Source organism: Pogonomyrmex barbatus, unplaced genomic scaffold (assembly GCF_055798465.1).
Source record: "Pogonomyrmex barbatus isolate J1 unplaced genomic scaffold, ASM5579846v1 scaffold7, whole genome shotgun sequence".
Taxonomy (NCBI): Eukaryota; Metazoa; Arthropoda; class Insecta; order Hymenoptera; family Formicidae; genus Pogonomyrmex; species Pogonomyrmex barbatus.
The window spans coordinates 7,035,548-7,053,912 of NW_028297171.1; the positions used below are offsets into that span (position 1 = coordinate 7,035,548).

Consider the following 18,365-nt stretch of genomic DNA (forward strand, 5'->3'; position numbering starts at 1 on the left):
ACGAGATACTGATGAAGATTATCAACCTTGGATAAATTTTTATCCGGTAGAACCTGGAAATAACTCAAAAAGTTATTAACATTATCGATTGTCAAAATAAATTTTTCTGACATAAATGTTTGAATTTGTAGTTATATAACTGATAGAATTGTTATTAAATTATTCTGTCGCAATTCAAAATCTCTGCTATCATATTGACTGAATAACTATTTTTAATATTACAAATAATTTACAGTAAAAAGTATCAAAGCTTTAACGAGATAAATGCAAATATTTTGAAATAAAGATTTTATTGTTCAAGTGCGTAATCGATTTAATAATTCTTTTTAAATCGGACAACTAATTATTTAATTTTTTATTTTAAATTAACATATACACATTAAATAAGAATGTTGTCCCGTCACATATAATTCTTTTTAATATTTAGATTCTAACAATAAGAATCTCATTTTCAAATATAATTAATTTTATACATGAAACATGTTGTCAATTGTATCAATCTATGATAATATAAAAATTATAAATCAATAGACATATCTCCTCATTCTCCTGATTGAACAAATATTAATAAGATTATTAATAACAATTTAATATCCGGTATAAAAATACACAAATTCCAAAGAGGAACCTAAATCGGTTTTTATTAATATTCTTTTTCTATCAATGTATGTCTATGTATATATACATACATACATACATACATATATATATATATATATATTTCTATATACTTTAATATATATACTTTACATATATTCATAACAAGCATTCAACAAGCAGCTCCAAATAATGTAAAACGAAATATTACCGTTGTCGTGAATTATTGTAGCAGTATTAATTGACATCTTTAGAATGACTTTAGCACAGAGAATGTGATGAAAAATGATCAAATGTAAAAGTATCTGATCTGATATATTAAATACTGTGCGCTTTTTTGATATGATCACTAGTCCCACGAATATTTATACACTGAAATCATTCGCCTCGCCACTTTTTATGAATCCGTTGTAGATGCTCGTAAGCTCGTTGAGAAATATTAAGTTCGGGGTTTATCGAACACAGACCAGGCTGTCTCAAAAGACTTAAACCACACAGACCTGTTAAAAAGAAATTATATGTCTATACTCGTATTATTTAAAATAAAGATTGACTGCAAAAAAATTTTCTAATATGACACATTTTTATATATCAAAGATTTGTAAATTATATTACAGAATACAATCATAATGTAAATTTTATACATTTACCTAAATATGTGTGTAAAGGATCAGGCCGAGTGTTGTCAAATTTCGCCAAACCTCCGACAAGTGTATCTTGAGTATTAAGGATAAACGTTTTATTCTGTTCAGCATCTGAGAAATTGAGGAACTCCAACAGCTCGAGCGTAGCACCCACCCAGAAGCTATAACACGTATCGGATGGTTTTCCAGGTCTTCCATTAAATCCACCGTCTTGTCTCATAAGGCACCAGCGCTTCAGCCGAGCTAAACGATCCCACGTTAATATGTTCGATACGTTAATGTGGTCTCTCATTAAAAACAAACTCGCTACGGCACAAAACGTGGAGCCTCCATGAGATTCGAGACCTGGTCCTTGCCCAATACCGCCATCATATGACTGCAATTATCATAATATAAATCATCTATTAAACAACACTAAAAGAAGATAAAACTAAATGTAACAATGAAACTTGTGATAATAATCTGACATAATAAATGCTTACAATGCTTCGTAAAATATAGTCTACAGCCCTTGGAATATCTACACCTGACCAGTCATCTAAAATTGATGATACACATGAGGCGCAATAGAGAAATCTCATGTCGCTTTCGCATCCAATAACCATAGCCGTGAAAGATCCATCTGGATTCTGACAAGCTCGTACTCCCTCGACGATGGATTGTCTATTTACTCGACTCAGATCATCACCGAGGATCAAAAGGGTGATCAGGCTGGTATAAGTCATCGCTAAATGACCACATTGGTACTCGGGTACTTCCTTTGGTATTGTTGTAGACGCTTGGAAGCCGGAACGCGGGCCAGCTTGTTCGACCTGAAGCCGGTAGATCCAGTCGATCGCCTCGGTCTTGGCTTGCTCGCCGATTTCGTCCAGGGAATTCAACAGGTCGAGACCGGATAGGGCGAAATACGCTATCATCGGTCTGGTGGAATCGAACTCCGCCAGACTGCTAGGCATGATTTGTAGTAACCTCTGGAAATACTTGACATGTTTCTCCCGCGCCAGCCGCGGCGTCATGATGACAATCGTACGCTCTTGGAGTTAAATGAAAACGCCACTCTATATCGACGAGACATACGTTCGACGCACACACCTCAAGGAGTCGCGAGCGTGTCGTTGCTATGTGAAAGTGTAATAACAATTCATGTATAAAACTTCTGTTGATCCAGCACGTCTCTCATCCGTTCCCATCCCATGCCGGCTCGTCAAAACTCTCGGAAATGCGCCGACGCGCCATAAATCCTCACGCCCGAGCGATGCGTCCTATCCGCTTCCTTTTACGTCGAATCAGATTAATAACTCGAAAATGACGTGTTTCAATCGACCCTGTCCGCTTCCTATCTACTGCCCGACACTTGACAGTTACATGTTCGGTCATATTCGGTACCTTGTTCATGGGCAATGAACTACGAATGAATTACGAACATGGCCAGTTTTATGGAAATTTCATAAACGTTCAAATTGGGACAATTATAAAATGAATTTAACGATTTAGCGTTATATTTCTTATAAATTCACGAAGATATTCGATTTTTATTTAAAATTATAATTTTTATTATCAATTGTTTTATTATCTATGTAGCTAACAAAAACTACAATTATCGATTAATTAGAATTTGATTGAACTTATTCCAATTAACTTAATTGATGATTAATTTAATCGGCAAAATTAATCTTGATTTAATTTATTTTTACCTTTTTTTTTTAGTTTTAAGAATTAAAAAAAGATAGAGTAAATTTTAAATCAAGGTTAAAATTAATTTATGTGATAAAAATGGATAAGAACAAGACAAGTGCCAATATTCACCATAACATTTTTTTCGCATATATATCTATATACAATCATATATATATATGATTTATATATATATATATATAGACAATTTTATATATATATATATAGACAACGACACATCATTCTATGTCATAAAAAAATAGAAAGGAAAATTTGTACGTAATTGTTAATTACAAACTCTGTTACATATTTCTGCACATTGCAACATTGGGTAAATAAACTACAGATCTATAGTGGCAACGATTATCGAGGAAAATCTCTAACATTTCGCTCTCTTACTTTATATCGACGATAGTAATAATACTGCATTTAGAAATGTACATGACTTGAATTCAACACGCAACGATAATCTTTAATAAATAAAAGTTTTCGCGAAAAAAAATATATCTCTTTTCGCGATGCAACGCGAAAATACATACGTATTATAAATCGAAACAATATCAAATAAATATTTAATAAAACAGGGATGTAACATCGATGAGGAATGCTAGTTATCACTTGAACGATTGATAATTCGCTAGTAAAACTTTCAGGCAATAAATAACCGTACAATTGCGGATACGTCAGGTAACGATTAGTCATTAGCATCCTAAGGAGATCGAATCGTTATGGCAGAAAGTCAGGAGGTATGCCGTTCGGTAGTGTGACACCGAGTTTGGTCGTTATGCAAGACGCGATTTTGCATCCCAATTCTAAACAACTCTTCGGATCCCAATGAGCCAAGACACCGGCCAGAAAACCAGCTACTAAAGCGTCTCCGGCGCCCGTCGTGTCCACGATAGGTGTTTTAGGTACGATAGGTTGCACCTAAATGTAACATGAAATAATTTATTTCTTCTATCGCTCTCAGCTCTCAGATCGTTTATCTATTCTTTTAATTGAAATAAACCTGAACGGATTGTCCTTTGCCCCATACGATAATTGCTGGTGCGCATCCACCACGCGTCATAATGAATATACCATCGTCTGCCAGCCAATCTTTACTGTTAGCGCTGGAAACGTCCACCGTGATTCTTTTTAAACTGTTCAGTAAAAATGGTATGTCAGTAACATCGTCGTATTTCACGTTCAATGCTTGAGCTAAAGCGATCATTTCTCTCGCATTGCCAAATACAATCTTAGCGTGGCCAACCATTTCGCAAATAGCCGCTTGATGCTCCTTAAAAAATTAAAAAAAAACTTAGACAATAGATAGACAAATGATGTAATCAGTTATTTCAATCCATAACGAGAAAAGTCAAATATTAATTTAATATAATAATTATATTACTATTTAATGTATGTTAATAATCTTTTTTTATAGATCGTACTTGAAATAAATAGAAGGAATTAAGATTGAACGCTATAATAATATTCTTTTCCTGTGCCCGTTTGACTAATTCTTTGGCCACATTCAAACTGTGTGTTACAAAATATCCTTCAATATAGATTATTTTTACGGTATCGAACTGTAGATTGGCTTTTTTCAAATCATCCAATGTATATACATTAGCTGCACCAAGATTCGCAACAAGGCTGCGGGATGTACCGTACACAAGGGAAACGCATAATCCAGTAGATAAAGTTGGATGTACAGTGTACCTAAGAAAATATATATAAATTTTAAATATTTTATTTTAAAATAAATAAATATTAAATTTATGCATATTTCATCGAAGTTAAATCAATAAAACTACCTCACATCCACTCCTGCAAGTCGAACTAATTTTTCTAAGATTGTGCCTCTTTGGTCATTCCCAAGGCTGCCACAGAAAATACTAATTTGGGATTCATAGGTTTCATCACAGAGCCACTGCAAAATTCTTAATGTATTCTGTGCAGATCCTCCGGGATTTGTACATTGCTCTATTCTACAATATATAAAATTTTTTATTCAATAAAAATCAAATAAAAATGAAAATTATATATTCATAATATAACTTTGATATATACTATACATGCATCATTTAATTTTTAAAAATAATCATGTAGCATATACAATTAAAAATTTAAAAATAAAGCTTGCACTGTACATATACTTTTGCATAATCTATCTCTTATGTAATATACTATTGTAAATACTTTTGTAAATATAAATCCATTATAAACTTATAGATATATTGATATATTATCATATATAACTTTTTATTTATTATTGTAAACTATTACTATATATAATTTATACATTTCAATACATTTAAAAATAATTTGCCGAATAAAAAACATTAAAGTATTCCAGGTACGTAACAAATTTAAATCAAACTTTTTTAAAAAGTTATATACAATACAAACATAAAACATATTCTAATAGATATATTTATTAACTCTGATGGCAAATCTGAAATTAATTCCTGTAGCTTCTTCTCACATAACTCCATTTCACCATCTATCTTGAGATTGTACTTCTTAAACAATTCATCATTCTTCAGTATTACAAAAATATCCAACAAAGGATTGCCAAAAGCTATAATTGCTGGAAAGTCTAATCGAGTAATGGTCTTTCGCAATGGAATCTTCTCTACCATTTTTCGTATCGAGGAGTTTCAAACGTTAGCTTCCAACATATCAAGACATAAGAAATTAATGACATGATCTCATAGAGATTAAGATATCAATTAGTAGCTACTTACAGGGTGAGTAAAATTTTTCAAATCATCCTAATCTGCCACTTAAATAGTTACAGAATTCTGTTCTTCAGCAAATCTTTAATTTAATATCATTAGAGGTTCTAACAAGAATCATAGAATTTTTAGAAAAATTCATAAAGATCCCAAGAAAATATATCTCGAGTCCACAACAATGTGCACCAATCAGAAATTATCGCCGAATCAAATGAAGAGGAGAATAAAAGTTGTTGTAAAAGAGAAATGAGAGTCGGATAAACGCTTCGTCTGAAATATTCTCTCTTTTTTTCCGACTTTTGATCATTAACACATCGAAATGAATCGTGTGACTGAATCGTGCCCGTCAATCTCCTCCTATTCATTTCTTCGAGTCACATCGCGCGCTGTCTGTCAGCAACTTGCCCTCTCGCATACGTCCACGTATGTACATTTCCGAGACACGTCGTAATCATAATGTAAGATCAAGTGTAACCAGTCAACTTTTTACTATACTGAAATGTAGACTGTCATGCTTAGCGCCCGGGCAACAAAAAAAAACGATTGATGGAACACAGTACAAGCACTCTGCAAAGGAATATGGATTCGCGCAGATCGTGTTTTTATTTGGATCAAATGAAATCTAAATCTCAGTCTACAATAAGATTTAAGCCTTAAGCCATAAAAAATTGACCAATCATAGTCGATTATTCTCCTATTCTTCGACTATGATTCGTTCCTTTCTCATGGCTTAAGGCTTAAATCACCTATTAGTGTCGGTCCACAATAGGTAATTTAAGCTTAAGAAGTAAGAAATTGACCAATTATAATCGAATATAAAAAGAATAATCGATTTTGATTAGTCAATTTCTTAAGGCTTAAAGATTAAATACCTATTGTGGACCGACACTTATAGACCGAGACTTATAAAAATTTGTTAGAATAAAAAAAAATAAAAAAACTATGATTATATTTAAATATATAGGACACTTAAGGCCATTGCACGTAAAAAATTTTTAGTCGTAAGATGTAAAACGTAATTTTTAATCGTAAGACGCAAATTGATCAATCACAATCAATTATTTTTGGATATCATAAGGAGAATAGATGAACTTTAATTGGTTAATTTATTTTATAATTTTATAATTCGACTAAAATTTTTTCACTGCAATGGCTTTTACTGATTATATTAACAATAAGCTACATTCAGAAACATCATCCCAGTCCTATTATTTTAACTTGTTTAACATTCGATAAACAACAAAAAAAATGATATATGTATGGAATGGATATTTTTAAATATAGTCTTGTGATCTTATTTTCGGATGCAGATAGAAGAGAATCAGACAATTTGTTCCAAACACAAGTTTATTCTGGTCGTTCTTGAATTGTTTCGTAATTTTGACCAATAGGAACGCCGAATTCTCAAATATTCTAGGATGCATTCAAATTCCTCACTTGAATGTGTTTATTCTTGTTTATCGAGTGTTAAACAAGGATAAAATGAGAGCCCTCGAATAGGAAATTCGAACGCACAATTGGAATACAATGCGTGTAGCGATTCACGTGTGCTTTGTACGGGGGCCGGCCTATAATTTTGAGGTTAAGTGAAACATTTTTCTGTGAAAAATGGAACGTCGTACGAAATTAGACAATCGGTTACGAGTTTTAATAGAGAATGGAGTTACTACAGGACATAGGACGATGTTCGTCGTCGTCGGTGAGAAAGCGAGAGACCAAGTAAGTATGAACGAACATGTGTGAACATGCGTGAAGAATTTTCCTTAAGTTTTTAAATTTCTAAAGCAAATTTGTTCATTAAATATTCAATTTAATCTTATTAAAAGGTTTAATATAAATCAGAGAATTTTTATTGTTTGACGAAGATCTCAAAAAAGACCTTGAGTCTCCATTTCGATATGAAATTACAAAAGATCAAATTCAACATTAGTTTGAGCATCAAAATGCATTAGGATGTATTCATTTTGGACGTGCTGTAAGCGTTGTTCTATTTTCCTTTGGTGTGTAATAATGAGTTTCCTTTGATACGAATAATAAAGATTGTATGATACAACACAAATATTCAAAGCAACTGCATTCTTAATAGTGTTTTATTTTGGCGAAAATATGTCTTTATAATTTACTAGTCAATCTTGTATAAAAAAGTACTTTAATTGTGTCTTTATATTGTTATATTTATTATTGTATTATATACAAATTAAAATTTGTAATATTGTACAAAGCAAGCATAAAACTTTATGTAAAGTATATATATATATATATATATATATAAATCCATAAATGTTATGTAATTTATATATTATTTTCTTATATTCAAAAATATTATTTCAGGTGGTGTTACTGCATCATATGTTATCCAAGACTGTCATCAAAGTTAGACCTTCTGTACTGTGGTGTTACAAAAAGGATTTAGGTTTTTCCAGTCATAGAAAAAAACGAATGAGATCTTTGCAAAAGACTGTTAAATCGGGTAAATTAGATATTAATGAAGATGACCCATTTAAATTATTTGTTGTCTCAACTAATATTCGCTACTGTTACTATAACGAGACACATAAAATATTAGGCAACACATATGGCATGTGTGTATTACAGGTATGCATATATTTTATCTTTTCTTTCATATCTATGTAATTGCAGTAGTTTATAATTTTATTATAATGTCATTATAATGTCATATTTTATTATTTTTTATAGGATTTTGAAGCAATTACACCAAATTTATTAGCGCGTACTATTGAAACTGTGGAGGGTGGTGGAATCATTGTATTTTTGTTGCCATCTATGAGTTCTTTAAAAGAACTGTATACAATGAAAATGGATGTTCATCAAAGATTTTGCACGGAAGCTCATAAAGTATGAACATATAACTTTTTTCAGATAATTTGAAATGTGCAATATTATAATTTTTCACTGATTTTTGTATTAATTTAGAATATAATATGCCGATTTAACGAGAGATTTTTACTGTCACTGGCTTCATGTACTCAATGCTTGGTTGTTAATGATAAATTGGAAGTACAGCCTATATCTTCTCAAAATCTCACAATAGAACCAGTACCCAAATTGGCTGTTTTGGAAGAACAGTCAAGTTTGGATGTTTTAAAGAAAAGTCTGCAAGATACTCAGCCAGTATCTTCATTAATTAATTGCTGCAAAACGATTGACCAAGTAAGTTAAGAAGTTAGAGTAGAAATAAGAGTTAGAGAACCATATAACAAGATTATTGTTAAATATTTTTAGGCGAAGGCAGTCCTTAAATTTATTGAGTGCATTTCCGAGAAAACTTTGAAGTCTACTGTTTCGTTGACCGCAGCTAGAGGACGTGGAAAATCCGCTGCGTTGGGACTTGCCATTGCCGGAGCTGTTGCTTTTGGATATTCTAATATATACATTTCAAGTCCCAGTCCGGAGAACTTGAACACTCTTTTTGAATTTATCTTTAAAGGTAAGTTTTCTAGATTAATTGTCATTGTGCAGATATAAGAATTATCGAGACATTAAACATTATTTGTTTCGCAACAGGATTTGACGCGCTGGGTTATCAGGAGCATCTTGACTATGGTTTAGTACAATCTACAAATCCAGAATTCAATAAAGCCACTGTACGTGTAAACGTGTTCCGAGATCATCGCCAAACAATTCAGGTATGTAATTAGCTGTTTTTATATACATAAACAACTTAGAGATAAGAAATAATTTAATTTACTTTAATTACAATGATATATCCAGAATTTTTTTTACTAATTCTATAAATTAATGCATCGCTATTGTTTTTTTACAGTATATACATCCAACAGATACTCACAAATTAAATCAAGCAGAGCTGCTTGTGATTGATGAAGCAGCAGCGATTCCCTTACCCTATGTCAAAGCGATGTTTGGACCTTATCTAATATTTGTTTCATCAACCATAAACGGGTAAAATATTTAAATATTCTAGAAGTATAAGTAGATAATTTATTGTCTATTCTCATTTATTAATATTTGTAGATACGAAGGCACGGGTCGATCTTTGTCACTCAAATTGTTGCAACAATTGAGGACACAAACTGCTGGATTAAATAGTCACAATGGAAAAAACGAGAAGGAGCAAAACGAGAAGATTCTTATCGGAAGACAATTGTACGAGCTTACTCTTGACGAATCGATACGTTATAAGCCAGGTGATCCTGTAGAACAGTGGCTATGCGATTTACTTTGTCTGAATGTTACAACACACGCACCTATTCTGTCTGGCTGTCCTCCTCCTGACACGTGTCAGTTATACTATATAAACAGGTATTCTTATAAAATAATAATACAATTAATCTTGCGATTGCTTTAACTTGAAAAATTAATACATACTTGAATTTTCTTAGAGATACGTTGTTCTCTTATCACAAGGCTTCTGAACTATTTTTGCAAAGATTGATGTCTCTATATGTTGCATCACATTATAAAGTAAGCATTGCGTTCTTTTCTAACATAAAAATATATATTATTATAAAATTATATTTTAACGTAATATTAACTTTTAATTATATCTATTAATATATTTTAGAACACTCCAAATGATTTGCAAATGATGTCTGATGCACCTGCACATCATCTTTTTTGTCTCTTGGGACCTCTAGATTCCAATAAAAAAGATTTACCTGAGATACTTGTAGTTCTTCAAGTAAATATATTTCCATTTGTATATTTCGTTGAAAATTAAACATTATATAATTCGTTGATAATTAAACATTATTAAACATTATATGTCTAAAAGTTAATATTTTCTTTTGAAATTCTTTTAATATTTCCCAATTTGGGAAATTTACAATTATTTTATAACTTTATTCTTTTATAATTATTTATTCTGTGCAAGAAATGTGTTATATATTTTTTTCAATATATAGATTTGCTTAGAAGGCGAAATTAGCAAAACTAGCATAAACGAAGGCCTTACACGAGGTCGTAGGGCAGCCGGTGATCTAATACCATGGACGATCGCTCAGCAATATCAAGATGAAGACTTTTCGGTATTGGCTGGTGCACGCATTGTTAGAATAGCCACGCATCCCGATTACCAAGGAGTATGTATTTCTTATAACTAGTCAGCTTATTTTAAAATTACATGAATTTGTTAAAAAAAAAATAATTTATTACAGATGGGCTATGGTAGTCGCGCGTTGCAATTGTTGAAGCAATATTACGAGATCAAAATGCCTAATATTAACGAAAATGTGCAAGAGCCAATGGAAATGAAAAATGCTCCTGATAAAACGGTCGATTTATTAGAAGAAACTATTGGTAAATATGTGACTCTGTATGTGTGTGCGTGTATTTCCTGTTATTTATAGAATTTCCTTATAAAATATTAGTTTTATTAAACGCAATATTGCAATATTCATATCCAATTTGTAACCGCTTATAGAACCTCGTAATTCGCTGCCACCACTTTTATTAAAATTGAGTGATAGGCATCCAGAACATTTGGATTATATCGGAGTATCTTTCGGAATTACGGAGCATCTATTAAAATTTTGGAAGCGCAGTAATTTTGTACCTGTATATTTGAGGTATATATATATATATATTGTATAGACTAAAAATCGAACAATTTCAAATGTTTGTGATTTTTCAGACAAACGGCAAACGATATAACGGGAGAACATTCCTGCATAATGATTTGTAAAATTAATGCAGAACAAGATGACGACAAATGGTTACAAGCTTATTGGAGTGACTTTCGCCGGCGATTCTTAAGTTTGCTATCTTATTCATTTAATACTTATCCAGCGTCGCTTGCATTAAGTATATTAATTAACAAGACAATATCTTTAAAACCCATTAGTAAGTACATTATATTATTAATTATTATTAATAATTTATTATGATATACATATTAAAAAATAATTAATTTTTTTTACTTATATCACGAAATAAATTTTAATCAATACATATGTAATTAATAAAGCTTCATTAATATTTATATATATTTTAGCGTTAAGTAAGGAAACATTGAACGTTTATTTTACATCATACGATTTGAAGCGTTTGCAAATGTATAGCAACAATATGGCGGACTACCATTTAATTATGGATTTGATACCGTCATTAGCACGTCTGTATTTCTTAAATATGATGGGAGAAATCCATTTCTCACCAGCGCAATCGGTAAGTATTTTAAATTTCTTTTATTATATTTTTATTTCATAAAAGTTTACTTCACTACAAGTATTTTCCGTTTCTATATAAAAATGTTTAGGCAATTCTACTTGGCTTGGGCTTGCAACACAAAACAGTTGATAAATTGGCACAAGAATTGAATTTACCATCTTCACAATTACTCGGTCTGTTCAATCGTATAATACGTAAATCGATTCAATATTTCAACATGATCGCAGAAAAATATATCGAGAGCACTATATTGACTAAAGAATCATCCAGCGAAAAAGTAAAACTAAATCCTTTAGGTGGACAAAGTTTACATGAGGAATTAGAAAGCGCAGCCAAGGTTTGTATTTCACAACTTATTCTCTAATTTCTATTCATATACAAATATAATATATGAATATATAAAAATAACATTGTATTATAGGAATTAAAAATTAAACAAAAAGCAGAATTAGAGAAACTAAAGAAAGAAAATTTAGAGCAATACGTTATCAAAGGATCGGAAGCGGAATGGACCAGTGCATTATCCGGCAAGCATAGTAAAAATTTGATCTCTGTAAAGACCGGTGAAAAGAGATCATTTCAAGACGACAACGTACAAGAAGTTGAGAAAAAACATAAAAAGAAAAAAAAACGTACATAACTTATGTATAGAATGAAATAAATATTAAGTGATTGAATTTTATAAATTTCAAAAGTTTTTTGATATATAAAATGTATTTCTATTACAAAAATTATAATACTAAAAAAATGTATAATTAATAGACATCACAGATTTTAATTACAAATATTTTAAATATATAATTATTATATATATAATAAATTTATAATTATTATATATATAAAATTATAAATATTCTATATTTGAGGACTAGTCTGTAATATGTATAAAAATTATTTCTAAATTATTCCGCGTAATTATTATTTTAGATCAATTCGAATCGAAGAAATTATTTTCTATAATATATTTTATACATTGGCAAATTAAATTTCTTTCATGTTGTATAGCACGTGAAAGCAATTTCTCTAATAATTTATTATGATATCTATGGAAAAATTTTTCATTTTTATTATTAATCGCTATTTGATTTGTTTCACGATTTTGCTTATTTTGCTTATTTTGACATTTGGTGATATTTTGAGATCTCTTATTTGATTTATCATCTGCATTAGTACAGAGTTGCACATCAGAAGTCTCTTCATTAATTTGCATAGAATTTTCTTCATGAATTGTACTTTCTGTTATTTTTTCATCTTGTAAATTCTCCGTTTTTATTTTTTTAATAGGCACTTCTTCTGGAGCATCATCTAGAAAATTAAAATTTTGGTTCTAAATGATGAAAGAATATTTATATTGATAAAAAATTAACTTTTAATATTTCGAAATATAGAAAATACAAATAATTATACATGTGTGTGTGTGTGTGTGTGTGTGTGTGTGTGTGTGTGTGTGTGTGTGTGTGTGTGTGTATACACACACACATATATAATATACAAATTTCATTATAAATTAATAAGTATTAAAGTTTGCATATTTACCATTGTCTTCACTTTCATAATCTGCTACTAAAGAAGATAGTACAGGCAAATTGGTTTTAGGTAAATTCACAGTGGATTCTGCGAATTGTATTGTAGATGCTTGTGGTATATCATCTTCGTCCGAAATATTATCAGTGACTGTTTCACATAAATCCGCTTGTTCTATCTGTTCATCCAAGCAATCTGCATTATCTTTTTGTAAAATAACTACAACAAAAAATCAATTTTAGCTAATATATATTTCATGTATGATAAAAAACATACAAATATATAGAATAAGGAAAATTAAAATTATTATTATTAATGTAAATTATGAATTACAATATAAATTTTATATATAAATTATATGATTGATTTAATATAGAAATGTTAATTAAATATCTGAATGAAAGACTTTAAACTTTTTTTGTGTACTAAGATTACAAATTATATCCATAAAATTAAAAAATATGTTTTTATAACTTACTTATTCCAGGAAACGGACGTAAACCTCTATATGTTTCCTCTGTTTGGACGGAATCGTTGCTAATTTCACGTATACGTCGTTTGCGAAGTTTGCGTTTTTTCTCGCGTGTATTTACCGTTTTCTTTGTTTTCATTTGTATACTACAATTCTGCTTGATTATCTCTCCTCTTTGTAATTTTTCCATCTCTTCCGCCTGGCGCAACTTTATATTGTTTTCAGTGGGATACTTCCTGTTTCAACCGGGAAATATAAACTTTATTACTTGTGCTTATTAATGCTATTATATTTTAATATTACAAGAGCAACTCACTTCTTCCGTTCCATTATCCATTTCTCGATTTCTTCTGGCGTTGATAAATTTTTCATTCTTTGATACAAGCCAGTACGGTGCTGCATGCTAATATGTTTTTGTACGAGTAAGGGATGAGCCGAAAATGTGCAGCCGTCAATCCCACAAGTCATATGTGCACTTTTATGTTCAGCAAGAATAGTCTCAGATGGGAAATCTCTATCACAGACCTCGCAATAGTGAGATATGTCGTAGTCATTAACGTCGTCATCAGAACTGACATTATTTTCATCTCTCTGATCGTATGGCTCTTCGTCGACTGGATACAGATGAGCCTAAAAATCGTTACTTTCTTTTTCACACAAAGATCTTGATATAAATTATTATATCAACATTTATTATATTACTATTCTTAATCCTGTTATGATTTATCATTACGTTCTTACTATATTATTACATAGTATATCCTCAGTTATAAGCAAATATAATACCATAATCTTGTACACATTATGTATCTATTTATCAATTACCTTTTCGTTAAATAATTGATTATTGTACATAATATCTGAAGTTATGGGATATTCAGCCGGGGTATTCAGAAATTCTATATATAAATTTTTTATTTTTATATATATGTATATATGGGAAGCATAGATGTTTCACTAGCTCCTCTTTAGACTAATTAAATAATTATAAATATTTACGCATATTTTGTCGAAGCATTAATAGTTTCTTACAAAAAAAATTCTATTCTTTTTTTTTAGAAATGTGGTTTATTTTTACAATATTCATTTTAATTACAAATTCATTTCTTTTTCTATGTCTTTATTTTCTGGAAGTCATTTATGAAATGAACAAGTAATCTTAAATATATATTTAACATATAGCTATGATCATTTATAAAAGTTACATTACTAATCTAACAGAGCCACAAGCTACTTCAAAATTTTTTTTTATGTTAAAATACTCATCTTATATGAATAATCTATAAATTATATATCTATTTTTTTATGTCACAGTTTGAACGTTATAATTCTGTAAATACTTTTTACTTGTATAGCTTGCAGCACTGTGTACTGGCCATAGATATGGAAAGACTTTGAGAAAAATTTAATCACGGCCAGTTTTTACATGTTTGATGAGAAAGTATTACATCTAATTAATTGTCATATTACAAGTGTTTTATAATAAACTATGATCAAACGTTATATCTGTATGAGTATACATAGCAATATAGATATATAAATATATATAAAAGATAAAATAAACTGTTAATTCTCACAAGGATGTCTTAAAACTCTAAGACTATTGTTACTTCAACTAGCTGCTAATTTTTTAAAGTTACCTTTATCAGAACATTTTTAAATAGCACACACTTATAATGTAAGTAATACAAGAGCCATCATGTAAATATCATGTTGTGAAAATAATAAATCAAAAGAGAAATAAAGGTCAGAGTCTGCGTTAAGATCATACAGAGTTTAGTGACAATACAGATAAAAAATTTGAGATAGTATCAAAACACAAGAACTAAATCATTCCGAAGTTTGAAAATAGATACTTGTATATAATTTGAATAATTATAATTCTTTAACAGGAGGAGTAGCCTCTTAAGCTTAAGACTGTGCCTGTTCGCTGGAAGGCTGCGTCTCCTCCATTTGTCCCGTTTGTTCAGCTGAATTCTCAGTTTTCTGAACACCCTCGGATTCAATCGTATTGTTATCATCTGTTTTCTGATCACCCTGTAAAATCAAAGTAAGCGATGAACGTGGAACTAACTGAATTTTCATTGCACAAAATGACTACCATATGTTGTCAGAATGTACATTTAAGAATTAAAAAAAAAATGTACATTTTATAATAATATATTTGCTATTAACTCACTGTTCTATTTTACCACGTGTTATCTATTATTTATATCATATATTTATATTATATATTTGCCAGCAAAAATAACAATCTTTGTATTCTGTTGAGAAAATATAAATCTGGGATGCATAGAATAATGTTTTACTCCTTAATGAAAACAAGAGTATCACTTAAAATTAATTTATATTGTTCTTATAAACTAAATAATAGATTTGTTTTATTATCACATCTATTTTAAATTATTAACAGAAATAATTCTTATACATAATAACTATTGAAAGAGTTATAATTTATTTTTACATTTGTTCGTAAAATATTCATGCTTTTTGCTTTAGAATAAGATATAAAAATTATATAAATTTTTTGTAATTTTGGATAATATTGAATTAGAATAAGTTTTATCTTTCACATATAATGGAGTAAATATGCAAAGAATTATTACTATACAATTATTTTTGCTTATATAATAATTTGTGCATTACATATATTCTAAATTACACATATGCACATACACATCATGCATTAGTTTTAATAAATTTACATAAAAAAAAAAAAAAACAGATATAAAGAATAAGAAGAAAATAAGAAGAAATAAGAAGAAAACAAAAATTGCAAGCAATTACAAAATGTTATGTAACAAGCAAAAAACAAAATGTTATCTGCAATTATATGTATATACAGAATATCCCATTTTAATGAAAACACATGTACATTTAAATTCGACAAAAAATGTTTTAGATTTTTCAGAGGAATTAGTTTAAATTATTATTTTTTGGAGATATTTAAGAAAGCAAGATTTCAATAGTAAAAGAAAAATAAAATAACGAAAATGTTAAAATGTTTGTTGCAAATATAATAGATAAAAAAAATACCTGTTCAGGATGCTTAGCAAGATATTCATTTTTTGCATCTCTTATCATTCGGGTTACTTTGTTTCGAAGATCCTTAAATTCCTTCCATTCCCCTGCATCTTTATTTTTTTTTGCTTTAGCATACAGTTTGTTTTTTCTTTGAATTTCATTACGAATTTCATCTGTCATCCAAGGTTTTTTTAATTCTAATTCCTAAATAATTATATTTCTCAATAAGACTTAAATATCCAAACTTAGTAACTAGTAAAAAAAAACTCAAAAATATAAATAATTATTACATATTGAAAAAAAAATTTAATTTGCTTAGTAAACTGATTTTTAAATGCAATTAAATATTATAAAAAAATATTCCAGAAATGTTCTTGTTCTTTCATAAATTTATATTTTTTAGAATAGATACAATTATTAAATTAAATATATAAATAAGTTAAATGCTTTCAAGATTCCCATCAAGATTAATGCAATCAAAGGCTGAAAGCTACTTCGAACAGCATGAGTGCCAGAATACATACTTCAATCATAACTTTCTTCGAGGTACCCGTCGTCTTGCCCTTGGCATTCCCGTTGCCCGTAGCGAACCTGTGCCTTATGGGCAGCATCATTTGTGGTGGTGGCGGTAATCGTCGAGGCCACATACGCATGGGTGGTCCATGCAGTAATCCAGAGCCACGCGGTCTCATCGACGGTACAGGCATGGGCGCCATGCCGTGCGTCCTGGGAAACCTCGGGAGCATGCCGTTGGGTCGGGACACGCTGCTAGTGGACCTCGGTGGTGGTGGTGGTAACCTTTGTCTGGGGCCACCAGGACCAAACATTGGATTCAACGGCGGCGGTAGCATCCGTGATGGCATACCGTGTGGCGGGAGTCTGCCCGCGAATCTGGGCGGCGGAAGTTGACGCATGCCGGCCGGTGGCAGTCTCGGTCCCATGAGAGGACCCCTGTTTAACGGACTCATTCTCTTAAAGTTTCCCTCCTGTCCGTTCACAACAGAAAAATCACTCTCTCTTTCTCTCTTTAACGGACGATGCCACGCGCGAACGTCCTGGTCTTCGTACGACGTTCTTCCCACGACACGAGCACGAAATTCGCTCGCTCTTCAGCTCGTCCAGAACGAGGTTATGTGAAATCGCACCGCGCGGCACGCGCGTGAATCCTACCGACGCGAGGTTGTTCGTGTTTCCGCGTCGTTCGGCGTATGATGATTATTGAATCGCGGATCGTTCGTCGAGCGCAAAAAAATGCGACATCACACAGGTAAAAACGAAACGGAAAGTACTGCAAATAATATATACAAACCCAAATCGGCCGAACTATGATCGCGAATCTTCCACTGGTTCTTGGTCGCTTCGTATCATTTCGCACACTTGTGGACTCTTCCTGCGTTCGCAAATGCATCTCTTAGTGATTTTGTGATTTTGGCATGTAGCGACGTAGAGAGAGTGACTTCAAGATGGCAACTTGTAATTGGTTCACGTTTCTCTAAAATTTGCGCCACTTTTCCAGTTTATGAAATCTTTATTTTTTGTAAACATAACAATCTATGATAAAAT

At 30.8% G+C, this 18,365-nt stretch overlaps 4 protein-coding genes across 4 annotated transcripts; 1 reads left to right on the forward strand and 3 right to left on the reverse strand.

The window, feature by feature from the left end:
* Positions 1-614: 614 nt before the first annotated feature.
* betaggt-I (geranylgeranyl transferase type-1 subunit beta) lies at positions 615-2,605 on the reverse strand. The gene is made up of 3 exons (XM_011640164.3): positions 1,724-2,605; positions 1,248-1,617; positions 615-1,097 (listed from the first exon to the last, which is right to left on the reverse strand). Exons 1-3 carry the CDS (start codon positions 2,255-2,257, stop codon positions 976-978), a joined length of 1,026 nt encoding a protein of 341 aa, XP_011638466.2. The 5' UTR covers positions 2,258-2,605; the 3' UTR covers positions 615-975.
* Positions 2,606-3,037: 432 nt separating this feature from the next.
* On the reverse strand, positions 3,038-6,242 carry LOC105428085 (uncharacterized). The gene is made up of 6 exons (XM_011640162.3): positions 5,645-6,242; positions 5,340-5,568; positions 4,712-4,885; positions 4,346-4,616; positions 3,925-4,194; positions 3,038-3,842 (listed from the first exon to the last, which is right to left on the reverse strand). Exons 2-6 carry the CDS (start codon positions 5,537-5,539, stop codon positions 3,642-3,644), a joined length of 1,116 nt encoding a protein of 371 aa, XP_011638464.2. The 5' UTR covers positions 5,540-5,568; positions 5,645-6,242; the 3' UTR covers positions 3,038-3,641.
* A 691-nt stretch (positions 6,243-6,933) lies between these two features.
* Positions 6,934-12,468, forward strand: l(1)G0020 (RNA cytidine acetyltransferase l(1)G0020). The gene is made up of 17 exons (XM_089083081.1): positions 6,934-7,354; positions 7,967-8,230; positions 8,333-8,491; positions 8,570-8,806; positions 8,879-9,083; positions 9,161-9,282; positions 9,420-9,556; positions 9,629-9,916; positions 9,997-10,078; positions 10,179-10,295; positions 10,519-10,695; positions 10,771-10,912; positions 11,037-11,181; positions 11,247-11,455; positions 11,607-11,779; positions 11,871-12,119; positions 12,204-12,468. The coding sequence occupies exons 1-17, from the start codon at positions 7,244-7,246 to the stop codon at positions 12,420-12,422; spliced, it is 3,036 nt and encodes a 1,011-aa protein (XP_088939207.1). The 5' UTR covers positions 6,934-7,243; the 3' UTR covers positions 12,423-12,468.
* Positions 12,469-12,513: 45 nt separating this feature from the next.
* Positions 12,514-18,197, reverse strand: LOC105428098 (female sterile (1) K10). Its single transcript, XM_025218484.2, has 6 exons — positions 17,327-18,197; positions 16,815-17,006; positions 14,095-14,408; positions 13,785-14,014; positions 13,319-13,525; positions 12,514-13,087 (listed from the first exon to the last, which is right to left on the reverse strand). Exons 1-6 carry the CDS (start codon positions 17,768-17,770, stop codon positions 12,711-12,713), a joined length of 1,764 nt encoding a protein of 587 aa, XP_025074269.2. The 5' UTR covers positions 17,771-18,197; the 3' UTR covers positions 12,514-12,710.
* Between the last annotated feature and the right edge of the window lie 168 nt (positions 18,198-18,365).